The 19,322-nt window shown below is 41.1% G+C and overlaps 1 protein-coding gene and 1 long non-coding RNA gene across 2 annotated transcripts in view; one reads left to right on the plus strand and one right to left on the minus strand.

Moving 5' to 3' along the window:
• LOC125303238 (A disintegrin and metalloproteinase with thrombospondin motifs 20-like) overlaps positions 1-19,322 on the minus strand; it is a 92,378-nt gene that overhangs the window by 14,155 nt on the left and 58,901 nt on the right. Inside the window, 4 exon segments of the mRNA XM_048256859.1 lie at positions 14,423-14,599; positions 15,320-15,481; positions 17,537-17,800; positions 18,357-18,521. Coding sequence (XP_048112816.1) covers positions 14,423-14,599; positions 15,320-15,481; positions 17,537-17,800; positions 18,357-18,521 — 768 coding nt within the window.
• On the plus strand, positions 936-7,316 carry LOC125303239. The gene is made up of 3 exons (XR_007195038.1): positions 936-1,250; positions 2,251-2,372; positions 3,615-7,316. It is a non-coding gene; the product is annotated as an uncharacterized LOC125303239 (long non-coding RNA).

The raw sequence follows: 19,322 nt of genomic DNA on the forward strand, positions 1-19,322 counted from the left end.
GAGAGATAGATAAAAAGAGCAGAGACCCCAATGGGAGACATAGTAAATGAAAATATTCTAGACTTTTCCATCTTTTTGAGCCCAGACAGCAATTAGGGCCCAGCTATTCCTGCTCAACCATGGCGGCCCTGACAAAGCCACACCAAAACAGTCTACATGGAATATGGAGGATGTGTATGGCTGGCATATTTTCCAGTCCAGATAATAAGCATAATATATCTTTGTTAATCAATTATGACATCAGAACATTACATAAGACTAAACAGATGCATTTTCCCTCTGGCCTCATTGTGAGATCTTGGTGGTCTTAGCCAATCCTAATGATTATTTGAAACCATCACTACATTTTCTATAATTACAGTTCACGGTCTTCCCTGATTCATTCTCCTCCCTCCAATTGGCGGTCAGTATTCCAATAAACAAAATTGCACCATTTAAAATACAGGACTGGATGATCTATTTACCCCTAAGTAGATTGGATGCTAAATGCAATAAAAGAAAAGGCAAGTTTCCGCGAGACTCCCACTCAACACTATGCCGTGTTCGAAGCAGCTATTTCAGCCTTCTCAAACAGACAACATGCTTTCATTTCCTTACAGAGCAGCAGACTTGCGGTTTGAGCCACATACATATCATACAAGCAGTAATTACAGAGGCATTTTAAACATAGGGGCTGTGTCAGCTGATGGTACACTTCAAAGGGACACTGTGATAAGTGAGTGATCCCCAACAGGCCAGGCACACAGCAAGAAAGCTATTCTGATTGCATACAGTACTCTCTGCTCCCCTTCACCACAGATACAGCTGAGACAAGGAAACATGTTGATAGGGGTTTGGTAGAGGTAAGCTCCTCCTCACTGCCGTAAAAGAAGAGAGAAAGGGGAAGGGAGAGAGAAAGAGCAAGAAAGAGAAAGAGAGAGAGAAAGAGAGGAGGGAGAGAGAGAAGAAGAAAAAAGAGGGAAAAAAGGAAATCACAGCCATACAGGCAGTGCTCCTCGACCAAGCCCTATCTGCAGCTCAGCGGTGGGAGAGGACGTTATATGCCTGTCTGCTCCTCCCTCTCTCCAAAGGGTCCCATCTGTCAGCCATTAGTGCACCAGGGGCTGCTAGTGGAGAAGCTGGCAGAGCGTGTGGGACCAGGGGACAGCTTCACCTCCAGGTGCAGGGCACAGAGGATGAGGGCAAGGGCAGCCACCTCCGCTCCACTCACACACATGGCACACATGGAGCCATGCTCACAACTCTGGAAGGTAGGTGAAGTGCACTTTCACTAAAATATAAAACCAGCACTGTACTATACTGGATATCAAAGTTATCTAGGTGTGCTCGCTTGTGTTTGCTATTTAAATAATAAATTTAGATTTGGTATGGGAAGTTATATTGTTACATTCTTAGTGATATGTTGCAGCTGTTGATGTCTGTGCCTCAAACCACAAATAGACATGACTTAATGTCGGTCAACTGAGAATGAAAGTAATGTAAAGTGCAATGATGGTAATTTCCATTAGAATTCAAACGATGTTTCATGTCTGATTACATGTGTTGAAATGTTTGTGAGTGCTTGGAAGATAATGCTGTAGTTTTGCATGTCTGTGTATTTGTTGCTATGTACTACACCAGACTCAGTAGGGCTCTCTGAGGGTAAAGAGGCACCATTTGGGAACATGAAAGACATGCCAAGTTGTACAAAAAAAACTGAGCAGTCATGTAATTCTAACACACTGTCCCAAGGGAAAAGCCTTTCTTTGGAGATGGTGTCGCCCTCCCAAGTTGTAGCAAGAATGTATTCCACATGACTAGGTGGGTTAAGTCTGGTATAAGCCAAAGATAGTCATCTGGAAATAATGTATATTACTGGATAAGGAATTCTTGATGAAACAAAGTGTTTTTGTTCGTGCATGCCAAAATGGCAATCTGTATACAAAGAATGCTTGTGGTTTTGTTTGTACATGATGAATTAACAGTTAACAGTTATTCCGAGGAATATCAGTATGCAGCATTTCAGTGATTCAAAATGATGCCTTACAGTGAATGCCAAAAAGTACACCATCATTTCTGATTGTGTATATAGGAGAGTCAGAGTTATTTGTAAATACATGATTTGCTTTTGAATATATGTGGTACTTACAGTCGAACATAAGAGAAACGTTAAGTGTACAAGGGCTCTACCAAGGGTGGTATGAATGTATGTCTTAAACTGTGGAGGCTTGTTTTTCATCAACTGCTTCATAGAGGTTTTCCTTTGTGCAGGGAATCCTGACTGCAGGCTAAAGAGGATCCAGTTCCCTGCACTATGTCTTTGACTATCCAAGCGGTAAGCCAGAGGGCCAAAGCATGATGAGACCAGACTTGTCAATAACCAACCAGCAAAGGTAACTTGCTCTGCACAGTGATCAGTCCATAGTACCATAACTAATTATAAGACACAGCACATAACTATGCTGTTGTGTTTGAATATTGGAATTTGTTAAGAATCTTAATTACATGGAAGTTAAACCAAATTTTACACATTTCAAAGACCGAAATGCCGAAACACATCCTCTAAATGTTTGGACATGACCTGTTTCCGCCAAGTTGTTTACATGGTAAATATGCTATACATTCACCATTTTGTGTTGTTCCATTGCTTTGGTGCAAGTTCAAACTCTTTGAGGTTTGAGGTAAAGGGCCGTTCACACCAGGAACGATAACTATAAAAAATATTGCTCTCGTTAATATGAATGACGACGTTCACACATAAACTATAACGATGACGACATGAAGAACAATATCATTGGGAATCACTTTCAGAGCCATTTTGAGAATGATAAAAAGCTAACAGCCAATCAGAACCCATTTTAGCCATCACTAACACAAGGAGATACTTTGCTTATCGTTGGTCAGTGTGGACGCTTTTATTGTAATGGATATAGTTATCGTTATAGTTATCATTTCTGGTGTGAACGGCCCTTAAGGATGGTAGATGCAACTGATCATTCTAATGGATATAAATGTTATTTAGAATAGGAAAAAAATGTGCAAAGAGTAAAATAGTAAACTTACAGTATATAAATGTGAAACCGTTTTATCCTGACAAAGAAATACTGCCTAAACTACTTCACATGTCCAAATAAACACCATTTCCATATGAATATGTGAATGCCAAGCTTGAATTCAGACCACACCACACAGGGCAGACAGAGCAAAGGGTCTTATAATACCGAGCATATGTGTTCCCATGCTGCATAGCCTTTTCAAAGAAGCCCAGCACTGACCTGCGGCCAGTCCAAACTCAAGAGTTGTGTGAAGACAGTCCAGAATATTACACCTCTCACTACCAAACACACGCTATACATGTGCTTATCACATGGCAACTATCTGAGCTCAGAAGGGGGTAATCTTCATATTTTGTTCATATTTGTAAGACAAACTGATAAGTGGTGTCATTTTTCCAGGGAGAGTCGGCATCATTTTGCTGTAGGCTGTTTAAAAATGAGCTATGAGTCTAGTTGAAACATGCTCCTTGCTAACTGACACAATAGAGTGTCACAAAAAAGGGGGATTACAGAAGAGGATGGGAAGATATGCATGTGTCTGTTTTTCCTCTCTCTCTCTCTCTCTCTCTTTGTGTCAAGGTCCTTTTTTCGCAGGGGAGAGAAGTCAAAACAACACATGCTGTCGACGTGGGAACAGCTGGTAAGAGTGAGCAGTGGAATGCCGGAGGCCGGGCTGCAGATCAATCATCTGCCAGGGTGAAAATAACCACCCTGACCTGATCACCACGCAAAAGAGAGCGACCTCCTCAACCCATCTTACACTAAGACACCTTTCACGCAAAATGTATGTTAAACTCGTAACCACATACAGTCATGAAGACATCTAGATGTTCATTGTCAATGGAATTATATCAAGGACACCTTTTACATACTTTACATATACATATTCTAAAGAGAACAGGGTATGTGGTCACTGGTGTTACATAGATTATATAGATGCAGGCTGTGGTTCTCAAAAATCAGTGTCCAGGCAGCTGAGGAAGTAAGGCCATCATTTTGCTATTGCTGCTCTCTGAGAAAGTATGGCAGCCAAATAAACACTGCTAAGACAGCCTATAGTTTCCTGTGCAGAGTTTTCTCTGTATGCTAACACCACTCAGCAAAAGATAAACTGTGCAGCCATAAGTCAACACCAAACAACACAACTTGGACCTACTCACGCCAAAAGCTCATCTGGAACTTATTTTTAACTTTTCCGCCCTATGCATTACAAAATTCTCTTGGGTATACAATAAGCACACCTTAGTTGGCTATAGAAAGAATGAGACAGCTTGGGCACTGGCTAGACAGCATAGCTTGGTTACATTCTAATAATAATAACATAAATTTCCCCTAGTATATCATAATCAATCTCACCATACTTACGGTGATCAGATTTCTTCAGATTTGTTCAATACTTTCAAGCTTTAGGCTACGTTTTTATAAACGGACATTTCACCCTCTCTGTTTCAAATATAACATTGTGCACACCTGTCTGTTTTCAGAAAAGTTTTCGTTTACACTAACCCGTGTATATATGTCGTCAAGAGCATGCCAAACCTGTAGGTGGCAGTGTAACGAGAAGCTCAAGCCCACATTAGTCAATCAGAATCCCGAAAATAGCAAATGCAAACAGACAAAAAGAGTTTGCACCAACATAAATGCGACTGCTACTCTGAATGCATCCATGATCACCATAGCTAAATGAAAATGTAAACATAGATTGCACTTTTGGCTCAGGTGCAAGTTCTGGTGCATACTGAGATGTTGGTTGCCTAAACCTCCATTTTTGTCAGTTTACATGCAAACGTGCAACCAAAGTTTTCCAAAATCTCCACTCTGGCTGGAGTTATTAGAATAATTTTCAGAGGCAAATTATCCATTTGCATTTACACAAAATAACCATGTATGTGTAAACGGAGTCTCAGCCTCCACTTAAGAGTACCTGGTTAACATCCAGGGACATTGGAATCAAAGACAAGGTTGTGTGAGAGGGCCCCAAATTCTCATTCAAGGGTTTGCTGACTTTCAACACCTGCTCTGCATGTCTCTCATTAACGCATTCCTGCTAGCTGAGTGTCCTGTGTTTACATTACTCCGTTTAATGGAGACATTAGAAGGTGATGTTGTTCTACGTTGCAGTGTTAGGTGCTGCATTTACTGAGTGGCCCAGGAGCAATAAGCTCGCTCTTTAGTGAGCACAGGTGCAGGCAACAGAGTCTTGCAAAGGGCAAGACATTTTACACGCAAGTCAAGTGTGCTTCAATTTGCTAAAAAGATAAAATCCCTGTGCACTGGCTGTTTTTGGATCCCAGGTGCTGGTGGTGTGCAGGAATATCAGACGTTAAAATATAAAGATCATCACCACACACTAGTCTAATATTAGGAATTGTTTATAAGGAGCGAACAATGTGTAGCTTCTTCAGGTTCACTCTCCAAGTAGCTAGCCAACTATAACTCACTAGTCAACAGGAACAATTACACAGTTACAAACTATGCTGCAGCCCCTGATTAAAACTAGCTAGTTTGCTAACAAATGTTTTTTCAGCGTTTTGGTGACATGCTGTAATAGCAATTTTAAAATTTACCTGTAAGGGTATATAACCTGTCTTTCACATGACTATACACCAATCAGCCACAACATTAAATCATCTGCGTAATATTGCGTAGGTATCCCTCTTGCCGACAAAACAGCTTTGAATCTTCAAAGCATGGACTCCACAAGATCTCTAAAGGGGTCCTGTGGTATCTGGTATCACAACATTAGTAGCAGACTCTTTTAAGTCCTGTAAGTTGCAAATTGTTAAGTCCTGTAAGTTGAGATCAGGTGAATTTGGAAGCGAAGTCAACACCTTGAACACTTTTGTCATGTTCCTCTAACATTTACAGAACAATTTTTGCAGTGTGGCACATCATCATATTGCTGGAAAAGGCCAATACAATCAGGGAATTCCATGGTCATGAAGAAATGTAAGTGGTCTGCAACAGTTTTTATGTTTGTGGATTGGGTCAAAGTAACATCCACATTGAGTGCCAAGGCCCAGAGCATCACACTGCCTCCAGCATTTTGCCTTGTTCCCATAGTGCCTCCAGCTGCCATCTCATTCGTGGGTAAACAACACACGAACAACTGGCCATGATGAAAAATGAAAAGAAAATGTGATCCATCAGACTAGACTTTCTCCTGTTGCTCCATAGTCCAGATATGTCGCTCACAAAACATCATGCTATTATAGGTGCTTCTCTGGATAAGGTTCAGCATGTGTAGTCTGACCAGTCTGTGGCTATGCAGTCCCATACACAGCAAGCTGTGATGCACTGTGTGCTCTGACATCTTTCTATCATAGAGCAGCATAAAGGTTCTAAACTTTTTGTGCTACAACAGTTCTTCAGTGGGATGCACTCCCCACATTCAATGAGCCTTAGGCATCCATGACCCTGTTGCTGGTTTAAAGGTTGTTCTACCTTGGACCACTTTTGGTAGATTGTTGACCACTGCATACCGGGACCACCCCAAAAGGCCTGCCATTTTGGAGATGCTTTGACCCAGTTCTCTAACCATCACAATTTGGCCTGGAACAAAATTGCATGGATCAAAAAAATCTGACTGTTTGCTGGCTGCCTAATTTATCTCATTCTTACAGCGATGCCACTGTATCAAGATAATCAATGGTAGCCTATTCACTTCATCTGTCAGTGGTTTTAATGTTGCTGATTGGTGTATACCATCAAAACATGCTTGATGAAGTTATGAAAAAATAGCTATCTACACAAACATACTTTCAACACTGTGGAAAAAGATTTTCACACTTCATCTGTTTGATAAAGTTGTTGGCTGCGTCTGACCAGGAAAGTCAGTGAGGTTTGGCGTAGCATAAGGTTTTCATCCTAAATTTGGCTTAACAATGATTTGTGACTAGCCTGTACACACATTGCAATCAGAACCATCACACTCCCCACTTCTACAAGCAAAGCGTACAGTATGTGATTGAGTTTGCCATGTGATTGAGTTTGCATAAGATATCCAAGGGGAAAATCCTGTCAGCCACCAGTGCCTGCAATTCTAGAGTACATATTTGTAGTCAAGGGTCAAACACCAAGCTTTGGAGTAGCGCCATTCATTATTCTGATGAATACTACACTAGTACTTGATGGTTTTAGGCTGGGGAGACATATTGTGATTTAGACAGCGGTGTCTTTAATCATGGCCAGAGACTGGATTAAGTATGTAACATCGATGAGCAGTCTCAGGCAGACATGCTGGTATTTCCTTCCCATCTGTGCACCAGTGGCCCTTTAGCTCAAGAGAAACAGACCAGACAGGTAATGAAGAATGCACATAGGAAGAGAAGGGGCCTTTAAAATGAGCAGAGCCGAGTCAAAGTCAAGAACCTCAGTGTGGTAGGTGTCTCTGTTGGATACTACCGAGCGAAATGTCATATTGTCATATGGAGTAGCAGTTTAACGGGTTTGAAGGTTCAATAGAAAGGAAGTGATAGTGATAATCTTGAGTTGCCTGGTGAGCAGGAAACTGAGTTAGCCTAAGATCTAAGATACCCTATCCATCGCATAACTCTACTCCAAAGCACTGGCTCACTCAGCAATATGAACCATGTGCCCTGTATCATTCTCAATCTGTGGGTATACAGAGGGGATACAATCTAATCAATAATTACATAAAGAGATACGCCCTTCCAAGAAGTTAAAATCACCTCAAAGAGAGCTGTCACCTCTAAGCTTAAAAGATTGCTTGGAGTTTGGTGATGTTAGCTTGAGGCAAAGCAGCTGCTCTGTCTGGTTGTCTGCTATGGGCCCTGTTCCTGATCACGCAACAAACCAGGGAAAGCCCAGCTTAAACACTTCCAGATTGCCTGCGACATCTCTCATTTGATCCTGTTGCATCCCTAACCAGATGGAGTGCCGGCTTTAGAAACCCCTATGGCTCCACAAGCTTTTTGAATTGGAAATACACATATTTTTTATTGGCGTTGGCATAATTATATTAGTTTTTGTTCACAGCTGGTCAGTCTTTGGCAAACTATTTAAACAACTATGTTTAAACCTCAGGCTAAATTAATGGCTATAAAGGGAGCGATTTGTATCACAGGAAAGACTCACTGAGGTTAACACACAATTTCTAACATGCCATTTCTAAAATATGAGCATCTTGGCCTCAGGATCTACCATATCTGGGGTAGGTCCAAATTGTACAAACATAACATGATTGTTGTTACTTCATTATTCTTTTAAATGAAGCATAGGATGTTTTAATCAGACATTTAATTGCTGTTTAAAAACAGGCCACAATGCATCAAAGTTGGCAGAGAGTTGGATAAAAATATCACAGTGCTAGGGAATAAATTTTGTGGTCACAAACACATTTCTTTGATTCAAAACAGACAGGAAATTAAATAATGGGGGGGATGAAAACAAGGTCACTCTTCTGTTTAAAAAGTGGCTTTTCTCCATCTTCTCCAACTGTTTGGCCTTTTTAATAAAGCCTTCATTGCCTTTGTCAAAGTTCTGCTCTTGTTGAATGTGCATGTATTGCTTAACATCTGCAACATGTAGGGAATGGGTCTCTGTCAAGGCTAACAATTTACTTCTGACCTGCGTTTGGTATGATTTTATATAGCACCAAAGGCATTAACAGCATTAACATCCAGCTTAACCGCCAGCACTTTACTCTGAGAAGAACCCTGGCTGAATGGAGAGTAACTACTACACTGAACATAAACATACCCCCAGAGTTTAGCACTGTAGCTGCTTGGTTGCTCTAGCTGTTGGCTGCAGCAACTCGAGCTAGGTAGAACCATTTTTTTTTTTTCTCTTCATACAGACAGTACTCAGTGACCTCAAGAAATCTCGGTGAAAAATCACCAGAATTCTCCTTTAAGATCGAACTCACTGCTGGCCTTGCCTATACCTCCCTGCGCGCATGGCACATGACCGTGATCAGAAAACACTAGCACGGAGAAGTCAGGGGGTGTCTGACCCAGCAGTGACAGGGCTCACGTGTGCCCTAAGGGTTCCTTGGGACCCTTGAGACTATGCATAGGACATGTGGGTTTCATTTAAACACAGACATCAGGTTTGAGGCCAATTCAGGCAATCCACCCCCTCTACTCCTAGTCAGAAAGCAACCACTGCTCAGTTTTGGTAGATGAAATCTGGATTTTAAAAGCAAATCAGGTTTTGGAGTCAGTCGAATGAGTCATACAACTGATTCAAAGAATAGGGAAATGTTTAGCTGAAGTGAGTACAAATTGATAGCCTTTGGTCTTTTTAATGGTTACCCCGTTTGTATTCAATTAGAAATAAGTCTGCAATGATCAACGCCGATCTATCTGATGGCCAAGGTAAGTTTTTTTAAAGGCAGATAATAATGTATAAAAAAGTTATTGCTGAGTAATCTGTTTGGTTCAAAACATGAACCCCATGCAGACCCTGCAACAGACTTCCCTAATGATTACTTACAGTGGAAAATTGTTTTGTTAGTGTGCTATCTAGCTCTGTGCTCACATAAAAATGACAAATTATCTAAAATTTGCATTGGAGGAGGCTGGGTCAATAGATGTTTCAGGGGGCCCCACAGTGTGTGAAAACAGGTCTTGCATAACTGTACCCACTCATTCACTGGGTTGAAAGGTCAATTTACTTTTGTAGCTATGAGAAACATCCCAGTAATGTTACGCAAATAAAAAAAAACTACAAAAACCAGGCAATTTCCTTCCTTTCCAGACATATCCTAAGCCTCTAATAAACTAGAGGACTGGATAGAGCATATTGCTACACAAGGCTTCACAGAATGGTATGCAGTGTTTATCTGCTATTTTTTTTCAGAGGAATAGAAATGCAGGGCAAACGTATGTCTCTTTGTTTTATATATCAGCCTCAGAGTCATATAATCATTTTCAGATAAATCATTTTATTGAGTAAATTCCTAAATGGCTACATTTGGTAACTTCCAATCACTTATAATGAAACTGTGTTTGTATAAATGTATGGTGTAATATAACAACAAAACGCCACAGTTAATATTGTACGTAATATTTCAGCTGCTAAAATGCAATTCTCTTGGTCCACATACATGTTTAACCCACTATGAACCATTTAGCAGACATGCTTAATATATTTCTATAGGGATAACATATTTTTTATTAAAATTTCACTATGAATGTGATTATTCTCAATTTTTTTTTTCCAAAGCAATGGCCATTTGGTCTTCTTATGCAGTGGTTCTCAAATGGAGGTATGCGCACCCCTGGGGGTACCTGAAGGCACTCCAGGGGGTACCTGAGATTTTAAGCTATACATATATTTAAAAAGTAGAATCCATGCAAATACTTTAAAAACAATTATTTAATAAAACAGGGAAAATATAAGTTCATAAAATGAATTTTAATTCAGTAGGCTATTCAAATTATCCTAAAACCCAGAAACCAGGATGGAATTGTGTATCACCTGTCAATCACTGTCAAAACTCAAACGATGGAATTGTGTAATTCTTGTGAAAACACGGAGGGACAAGTGGCTTTTTTTCTCAACTAAAAATGCTTTGCGCTAGTTAGGGTGTACTTGGCTGAAAAAATATTTTATAGGGGATACATCACTGAAAAAAGGTTGAGAACCACTGTTCTAATGCGCTGTTCTATAATAACTAACTCATATAAAGTTAATCTTAATAAACAACATTTTATGAAAGCTTTCCATTGTAGCCTTTCTCAAGTGTAATAGCCCTGCCAGCACTAATTAATGCCAAGTACCGTTGTAAAAGCAATACTTTTTACGTTTCCTGCCAAATGCATTACAGAGAACCATATTCCTGAAATTGTAAACAGATGCTCTAGCCAGTGTTTGATTTGGAGAAGGTATGTTTTCTCTTGGGGGAGTTCATGAAATACAATAATGAAGAGAATAATAACATAATAAAACTAAGTCTGGGTCTAATATGGACTTAACACCAATGGCTACAATAAGCAATCATGCATGAACACACTTTGGAAGTCTAAGCGTTTAATTCAGCTGTAACTATGTTCTAGTGGTTCAGCGGTCACTTTGATATTGTAATAGAGGTACAGTAAGTCTGTTGAGCAAGTTCATCATATTAGTTGAAAGGCTTAACAGTTTTGTAGACTGCATTGGCAAATATGGTATTCATTCCTTAGTAAAGCTCTCTCCCCTCCTTGAGAATACTATATAATAAGAATAAATAGAACATGCTTGGTTCCAATTACTCTGGAGGTCTAGTAATTACTCTGCTTGATTGACAGGTATGGATCAGCACATATGCCACCAATGGAACTGTGTGATGTTTAGTATGGTTTTAATTTAGACTGTTTATCTGATACAAGAAAGTGCAGCCTCTACCTTTTTCAGATTTAACATATTGAGGAGTTGAGTGCTGTTACAAAGTGTTATATGTTTTAGCATTATATTGCCTCCCAGTTTTGCACACTTTATGACTTTCTCTGGACCCTTCTGGCAATTATTATAGTGCATTTAATAGGTCTTATGACATGGATGAAATATGCTGTTATTATGCCGATGTGCACTGCCTTTAATATGTGCCCGGCTATATTTTAAAGCATGGAACGTTATTAAAAACCCCACCTTTGTTGCCTTATAGTCCATATCTGATCTATTTATATTATAAACAACTGCCTAGTACCATAGGATGATAACCATGCATAAGGACAACACAGAAATTACACAACCTTTATGTATCTTTAATAAATTTACAGTGAAAAATGGCTATTCAACATGTGTATGCTTTTCTTTCGCATGTGCATGGAAATAAGCACAGAAAACCATCGAGGACCGATGTAATACAGACACAACAATTGACAATATAAAAGTCCTTTAGGTGCAGACAGCTATCAACCAGAGACATGGCTGAGGAAGAGGAAGGCCATGCCACGCAAAACAGAGAAGTGCCATAATGAGTAAGATACCAATGCAGAGATGTTGGGAATCAAAAGGACTCATGATGATTGAAGACAGAAGAGGGAGGAAAAGAAAGGAATTGAAAGGAGACATTTGGAGGAGAGGATGGTGATAGTTTGCTGCTTGACAGGGTTTGAAGGCCCTAGAGAGAGTTGCCTTAAACCCCCCACTCATATGAGAACAACAGAACATGTTGAAGCTGTGAATCACCTAATGTAAACAAATAAATAAGTCTCATTTTGAAATAAATCCTTCAGAAAAAAAAAAACTGGCCCAAGAAAAAAAAAAAAAAAAAAACAACACAATATATTTATATAATACGAAACAGCAACAAATGACCACATTGAAAAAAGAGGTATTCTGTGTTTCAACAATTCTGTGTGTGTGTGTGTGTATGTGATTGTGCATGAGGTGTGTGAGTGTGTGTGAGCAGTGTGTGTGTGTACTGTGTGTATGGTATGAGTGTGTATGATTGAGCACCAACTGATTTCATTCATAATCTGAGCCATCACACCAGAGCTACATCACGGCAGGATTTAGAGTGAACGGAATTTCAGATCAGGTAGGTCTGACTCCTTCCTGAGAGAATTTTCTTTACAAAATTCAATCTATTGACTTATGGTTTCCCAAGCCAGCAATAACTGTCTATGACTGTTAATGATTGAAACACACACCCTTCAAAAAGAGAACGCTGCAAAAACTCAACTATGTTAAAACACTGAATCTCACTTCAAACTTTGACGAGTTAATAAATATATGCACGAAAAACAACAAAAAAACTCACAGTGGATTGATTGGCGGAATTTGTTACATGTGATGCATCTAATAGCAGAATCAAGCAGCTGAAATCAATCTGTGCTGTACAACATGGCGCTAGGGAATGGAGTACACTGTTGTCATGGTGTCATGCTGAAAACAGCCTACACAACCCCCCTGACTACAGCAGTCATCCTACTGAGGGACATTTTCCACAATGAAATGATTAAATAATGGCAACAAAGGCCCCAGAGCCTCTGGGAACGCATGTTCTCACACTGGTAACATTAGTTAGTCTCTGTGTGTCTACATGTACTGCATGCTGTGCAAACTATTAATTATCTCCAGTTTGACAGTGGCAGAGGCCAAGGCTATTTATTTCCTATTTCTGTTATACATTACATTAAATAATAACTCTGTGGTTGATAATAAATATAAATTATTCTATCAATTAGTGCTGATTAGTGGATAGACTAGACTAGTACTCGTTTAGGCAGAAATGCTAAAACTGGAAGCTACTGTATGACATGTGTATGCAGTTGTGGGAAGAGGGAATTCCTCCATGTTTGTTTCATATTTCCTCTTAGATTTCATATTTTTTTCCTAAAGTTTTCACTGAGAACACAAAAATGATAAAACTGCTAATGCGCTACTCCATACTAACGGCTATGGCTTCAGATGATGAACAAGAGGTCTTACCAAGAGCACCAGTTAAAAATAATAACAATAAAAATTGGTAACACTTTACGGTAAGGGTACATGAATTATCATGAATTCATGCATGAATTAATTCATGAAAACTCCTGTTAATTCCTGATGATTCATGATATATTAAGGAATGAAGTAATACATAAATCATTAATTAATTCATGCATGAATTCATGATAATTCATGTACCCTTACCATAAAGTGTTACCAAAAAATTAAATAGTAAGCTCATGACATATAAACTTGTTCAACTTAAAAAAATAAAATAAAAAATAAAACTTCAGACTACATAAACATTGATCAAACTGTACACAAGATACACAATATAATATACAGAAAATCATCTGTTGCTGTTTCAACGGTAATAATATTAGAACTCTTATACACAAATATACACTTGTGTACTCAGATTACAGGGGAGATGGGGGCACCCATCACAACAGACGTTTACCTCACGCTTAACAAATTAAGATAAATATCGTTTGGATTACCCATCTGTTTACAGAAATACGTGGTTGGACAGAAGTGTCCTGCTAATTTATAGTTTTTTCATTTGGAGCCCTTGCAGGAGATTTGGAGATTGCTTACATGTGTTTCTAATGAATCCTGGTGGAGAGCAGCACTTAGTGTTTTTTTTTTTTTTTTTTGCTTTTTGTTTCTTCTCTAATTAACACCATGTCAGTGTCAAGGCTGCTTGGGTGGGCAGACGTCGCTGCTAGCACCCTGTTAGCACAGGAGGGGTACACACACTCATACTCGCACACACACACACACATACAGTAAGTACACACACACAGACCAACACTCACACACAACACACACTCAACGGATGGGCCAGAGGTACACTCCCTGTAATTAAGCACGAGCGATATGTACTTGTGCCATATGATGCACCACAGTGAAAGGGAGCCAAGGGAGGGGTGAGGGGTGGGGTTGATTTGGTAGGGGCTGGGATTGGACAGGGGGGGTTGAGTAAAGGAAAAGGAATACTATCGTACCGGCTTCCACAGTCTCCTGTGCCAGGAAACACTGCCCGGGCAGGGCTGCAGATTGCAGGGCTCCACGTCGGGCGGCTTGTCCAGCACGTCACAGTTGTGGTCATTCAACCGCTGGCCGCTGGGTCGCTGGCACACCACCAGGCGGGTGCGCCTGCCTCCTCCACACGTTTGCGTGCACTGAGAAAGAGAATACCGGAATTAGCGAAGAACACAACGGTGAACTATTAAGACAGATGGAGAGAGAGAGAGAGAGAGAGAGAGAGAGAGAGAGAGACAGAGAAAAAGCAGGATATAACCTAAAGCCGCAGGCATAAATGGGAAGACAATGTCAAAAAGCAAAGAACTGACATTACAGGAGAAAGAGTGAAAGATGGTGATGGAGACATGACAGAACAAGAGCCGAGCTTAGCACCACAGGCCTGGAGAAACAGACCAAAATGAAGCATGTGTGGATAGAGGGAAGCAGAGCAATGTACAAGATGGCGGAGAGAGAAAGCATGGGTAAGTAATGGGCAAGCAATACAACAGACTGACGCAGACCTGAAGGAAGAAAACAGATGGAACATGCAGTGCTGTGCAGACAACTATTGATGTGCACTTGAGGGAGCAAGAGGGAAAATACTTCACACAACTAAAGATACCGATAGTTTTACGTCAAATAATAAAACATTCTTTGTCCCATTTTCACTGTCAAAAACTGTTAAACACTTGAAACGACAACCCACATAAACACATTCCCTTTCTATTAGTTTTCCCAATTCAAAGGAATCTTTTATAAGCTCGTTTGACGCTTGGGTAACACTATCGTTGGCAAACTTCCTAATGAAACTGGCAAGAAAGAAGGACACCAAGTCCTTGGTCGGGCCTCTGGAGGTTTTGTGGCCCTACAGGTCTCACCTCGCCCCAGATGCCGTAGTTCCAGAGTGGACAGGGTCCGGAGTCGCATCGCTTGGACTCGTCCGGCTTCACGCGCTCATCGCAGTAGTTGGTGCTGCGGCCCTCAGCGTCCTGGCAGACCACCACCCGTCGCTGGAAACCGCCCTCACAGGTGCTGGAGCACTGAGTCACACACACACACACACACACACACTGTTACACATGATCCTGACATGCATTTTATGTGAAGCACTAAACCACTAAATCATTCATTCTAATTTATCGCTCCGTGTTCTTCTCAATGCTATTATTAACAGAAGACCGACGGTACAGAAAAATAAGACGACTAGCTCTACTAGTCTATTACTAGCTCTACTAGTCTATTACTAGCTCTACTAGTCTATGACTAGCTCTACTAGTCTATTACTAGCTCTACTAGTCTATGACTAGCTCTACTAGTCTATTACTAGCTCTACTAGTCTATGACTAGCTCTACTAGTCATTTTGACTAGCTCTACTAGTCTATGACTAGCTCTCTAGCTCTACTAGTCTATTACTAGCTCTACTAGTCTATGACTAGCTCTACTAGTCTATTACTAGCTCTACTAGTCTACGACTAGCTCTACTAGTCTATGACTAGCTCTACTAGTCTATGACTAGCTCTACTAGTCTATTACTAGCTCTACTAGTCTATGACTAGCTCTACTAGTCTATTACTAGCTCTACTAGTCTACGACTAGCTCTACTAGTCTATGACTAGCTCTACTAGTCTATTACTAGCTCTACTAGTCTACTAGTCTATGACTAGCTCTACTAGTCTATGACTAGCTCTACTAGTCTATTACTAGCTCTACTAGTCTACTAGTCTATGACTAGCTCTACTAGTCTATTACTAGCTCTACTAGTCTATGACTAGCTCTACTAGTCTATTACTAGCTCTACTAGTCTACTAGTCTATGACTAGCTCTACTAGTCTATTACTAGCTCTACTAGTCTATGACTAGCTCTACTAGTCTATTACTAGCTCTACTAGTCTACTAGTCTATGACTAGCTCTACTAGTCTATTACTAGCTCTACTAGTCTATGACTAGCTCTACTAGTCTATTACTAGCTCTACTAGTCTATGACTAGCTCTATTACTAGCTCTACTAGTCTATGACTAGCTCTACTAGTCTATTACTAGCTCTACTAGTCTATGACTAGCTCTACTAGTCTATTACTAGCTCTACTAGTCTATGACTAGCTCTACTAGTCTATTACTAGCTCTAACACACCAGAAAACCCTAAATCCATGATAAATCATACAGAAATCATCACATACTAAGGATACTTCCAAGCAGATTTATCTATGCAAACATGCACCTCAAGTTTTCCTCTCACCCACGCATGATGACCCAAACACACACTCCCATCAGCACACACACACACACACACACACACACACACACACACACACACACACACACACACACACACACACACACACACACACACACACACACTGCCTACTCACTGCCTTCATTTCTGTCTCCCTCTCTCTCTCTCACCCTCTCTCTCCCTGTCACTCTCTTTCTCTCTCTGTCTTACACACACACACACACACACACACACACACACACACACACACACACACACACACACACATTCACACACACACACACACACAGCTCTGCTTATGTCAGGGTATTCCCCTCCATCCACAGCGGATGCGGATGTGGATATGGATGAGAGGCAGTCTTTGTACAAGCCCCTGTCTCCGAGGCCAGCTTGGGAGCAGATGAAGCTGGAGACAGGCAGGCCGGCTGACTGATAGATGGAAACTATGAGAGGCTTTTTCTTCCTCGGAACGGCTCAGATGAGATGAGATAAGCAAACAAACAGGCAGCCTTGAAGAGCGCTTGCTTCGCTAACCAGAGCACTCTGCCTTCAATTACTAGTGTTTAGGAGTGAAAATGGTGTGAATCAGACCAAGTGTCTGACCAAGGTGAGCGGCAGTGTGTGGGGGTGGGGCTGTCTGTGTGTGTGTGTGTGTGTGTGTGTGTGTGTGTGTGTGTGTGTGTGTGTGTGTGTGTGTGTGTGTGTGTGTGTGTGTGTGTGTGTGTGTGTGTGTGTGTGTGTGTGTGTGTGTTATTATTATTATTATTATTATTATTATTATTATTATTATCTCACCACCTTAAATTTCCCCTTGGGGATCAATAAAGTATCTATCTATCTATCTATCCAGAAAGACCTACCGCTCCCCAGGGCCCCGTCCTCCACTGGTTGGCAGCCGAGGGGACGTTCCAGGCGCTGTGTCCGGGATGGTAGCCTGGGTCATGGGGCGAGTAGGGTGGGTTGTTGGAGCGCGGCTGATAGGCGGATGGGCAGGGGCTGGCCGCACACTCCTGCTCAGTACTGGGCCTCTCTTCCGGGTGGCAGAAGGACTCGTCCACCTGCTGGTGGTAGTTGCTGCACACCACCTGTCGGGTGGATTGACCGACTCCACATGTCACCGAGCACTGCCACACAGCACAGGAAAACGAAAAGTAGAGAACAAAAGATCAGTACATACATACATGTATGTAAGTTATGCATACAACAGTTATATGTAAGTTGTACTTATATTATGAACAGTGTCAGTTGCATGCATACATTAGTTCTGTACATGTTATACATCTAAAAGCACTATTTACTACTACAGCTACTACTACTACTACTACTACTACTACTACTATTACTACTACTTTTACTACTACTACTACTACTACTATTACTACTACTTTTACTACTACTACTACTACTACTACTACTACTACTACTACTACTACTACTACTAATAATAATAATAATAATAATAATAATAATAATAATACCATAATAATAATACTGATCATTGTTGTGTTGTGTTGTATGTGGCCTGTATAGGCCCATTTAAGCATACATACAGGAAACCACTACTACTACTACTACTAATTATAATAATAGAGTAATAATAATAATAATGATCATTGTTGTGTTGTGTTGTGTTGTGTTGTGTTGTGTGTGGCCCGTGTAGGCCCATTTGAGCATACATACAGGAGACCACTCCCCGGCCCTCCAGAGGCCACAGGGGCTGAAGCAGGTGGACGTCTCTGGTGGGCGGGGGAGGTGGGCGCAGTAGGACTCGTCTGCTACACCGCCCTGGGCGTCCCGGCAGCTCACATAGCGGGCACGCTTGCCTTTCCCACAGGAGACCGAACACTGACAAACACGACAAACACACACACATCATTTCTGGCACGCCACTTATTAACCTGGCAAAGCAGGGTGATAAAATCATCAGATGAATACCATCAACAAAACATCCGAGAGGAATTTTGTCTAGAATCGTTTAACACGGCCAGTGGCAGAAATGCTTGAAATGTCAGAAATGCTTCAGCGATGCTGGAGCACTCAATCACACACCTTCCAACTGTTTCTGAATGACAGGCCAATACCCATGTGTATGTGTGTGTATGTGTGTGTGTGTGTGTGTGTGTGTGTGTGTGTGTGTGTGTGTGTGTGTGTGTGTGTGTGTGTGTGTGTGTGTGGTAATGTGTGCCATTTATGTATCTAAACACCCTGAAGAGACCATGGTTTAATGTTTGCTGCCTGAAGCGCTTCCATGGGGGAAGTAGAAAGAGACACAGATGCTGAACGCAGAATACTTAATGCAATCACCAGAATAGCAGCGAGTAAACACCAAATCAAGGTATCAATGGCCTCCACTCCCCGGATGGGAGTTTTTCTGGGATTCTTTTGTGGATGTCATTACCAAAAGAAAACAAAAACACCCACATCATCAGTCAGACGTGCGGACTGATGTGGTGTCGTGTCACAGGCTGATGAAGGTGGGTACATCCCTGCAACTTTAAACCAATATCTAGGGCCAATCTGCTTCTCATTTGCAGGGTGAGTGTGTGTGTGTGTGTGTGTGTGTGTGTGTGTGTGTGTGTGTGTGTGTGTGTGTGTGTGTGTGTGTGTATGTGTGTGTGTGTGTGTGTGTGGGGGGGGAGCATGCTT

This window comes from Alosa alosa, chromosome 11, assembly GCF_017589495.1.
Source record: "Alosa alosa isolate M-15738 ecotype Scorff River chromosome 11, AALO_Geno_1.1, whole genome shotgun sequence".
NCBI lineage: Eukaryota > Metazoa > Chordata > Actinopteri > Clupeiformes > Clupeidae > Alosa > Alosa alosa.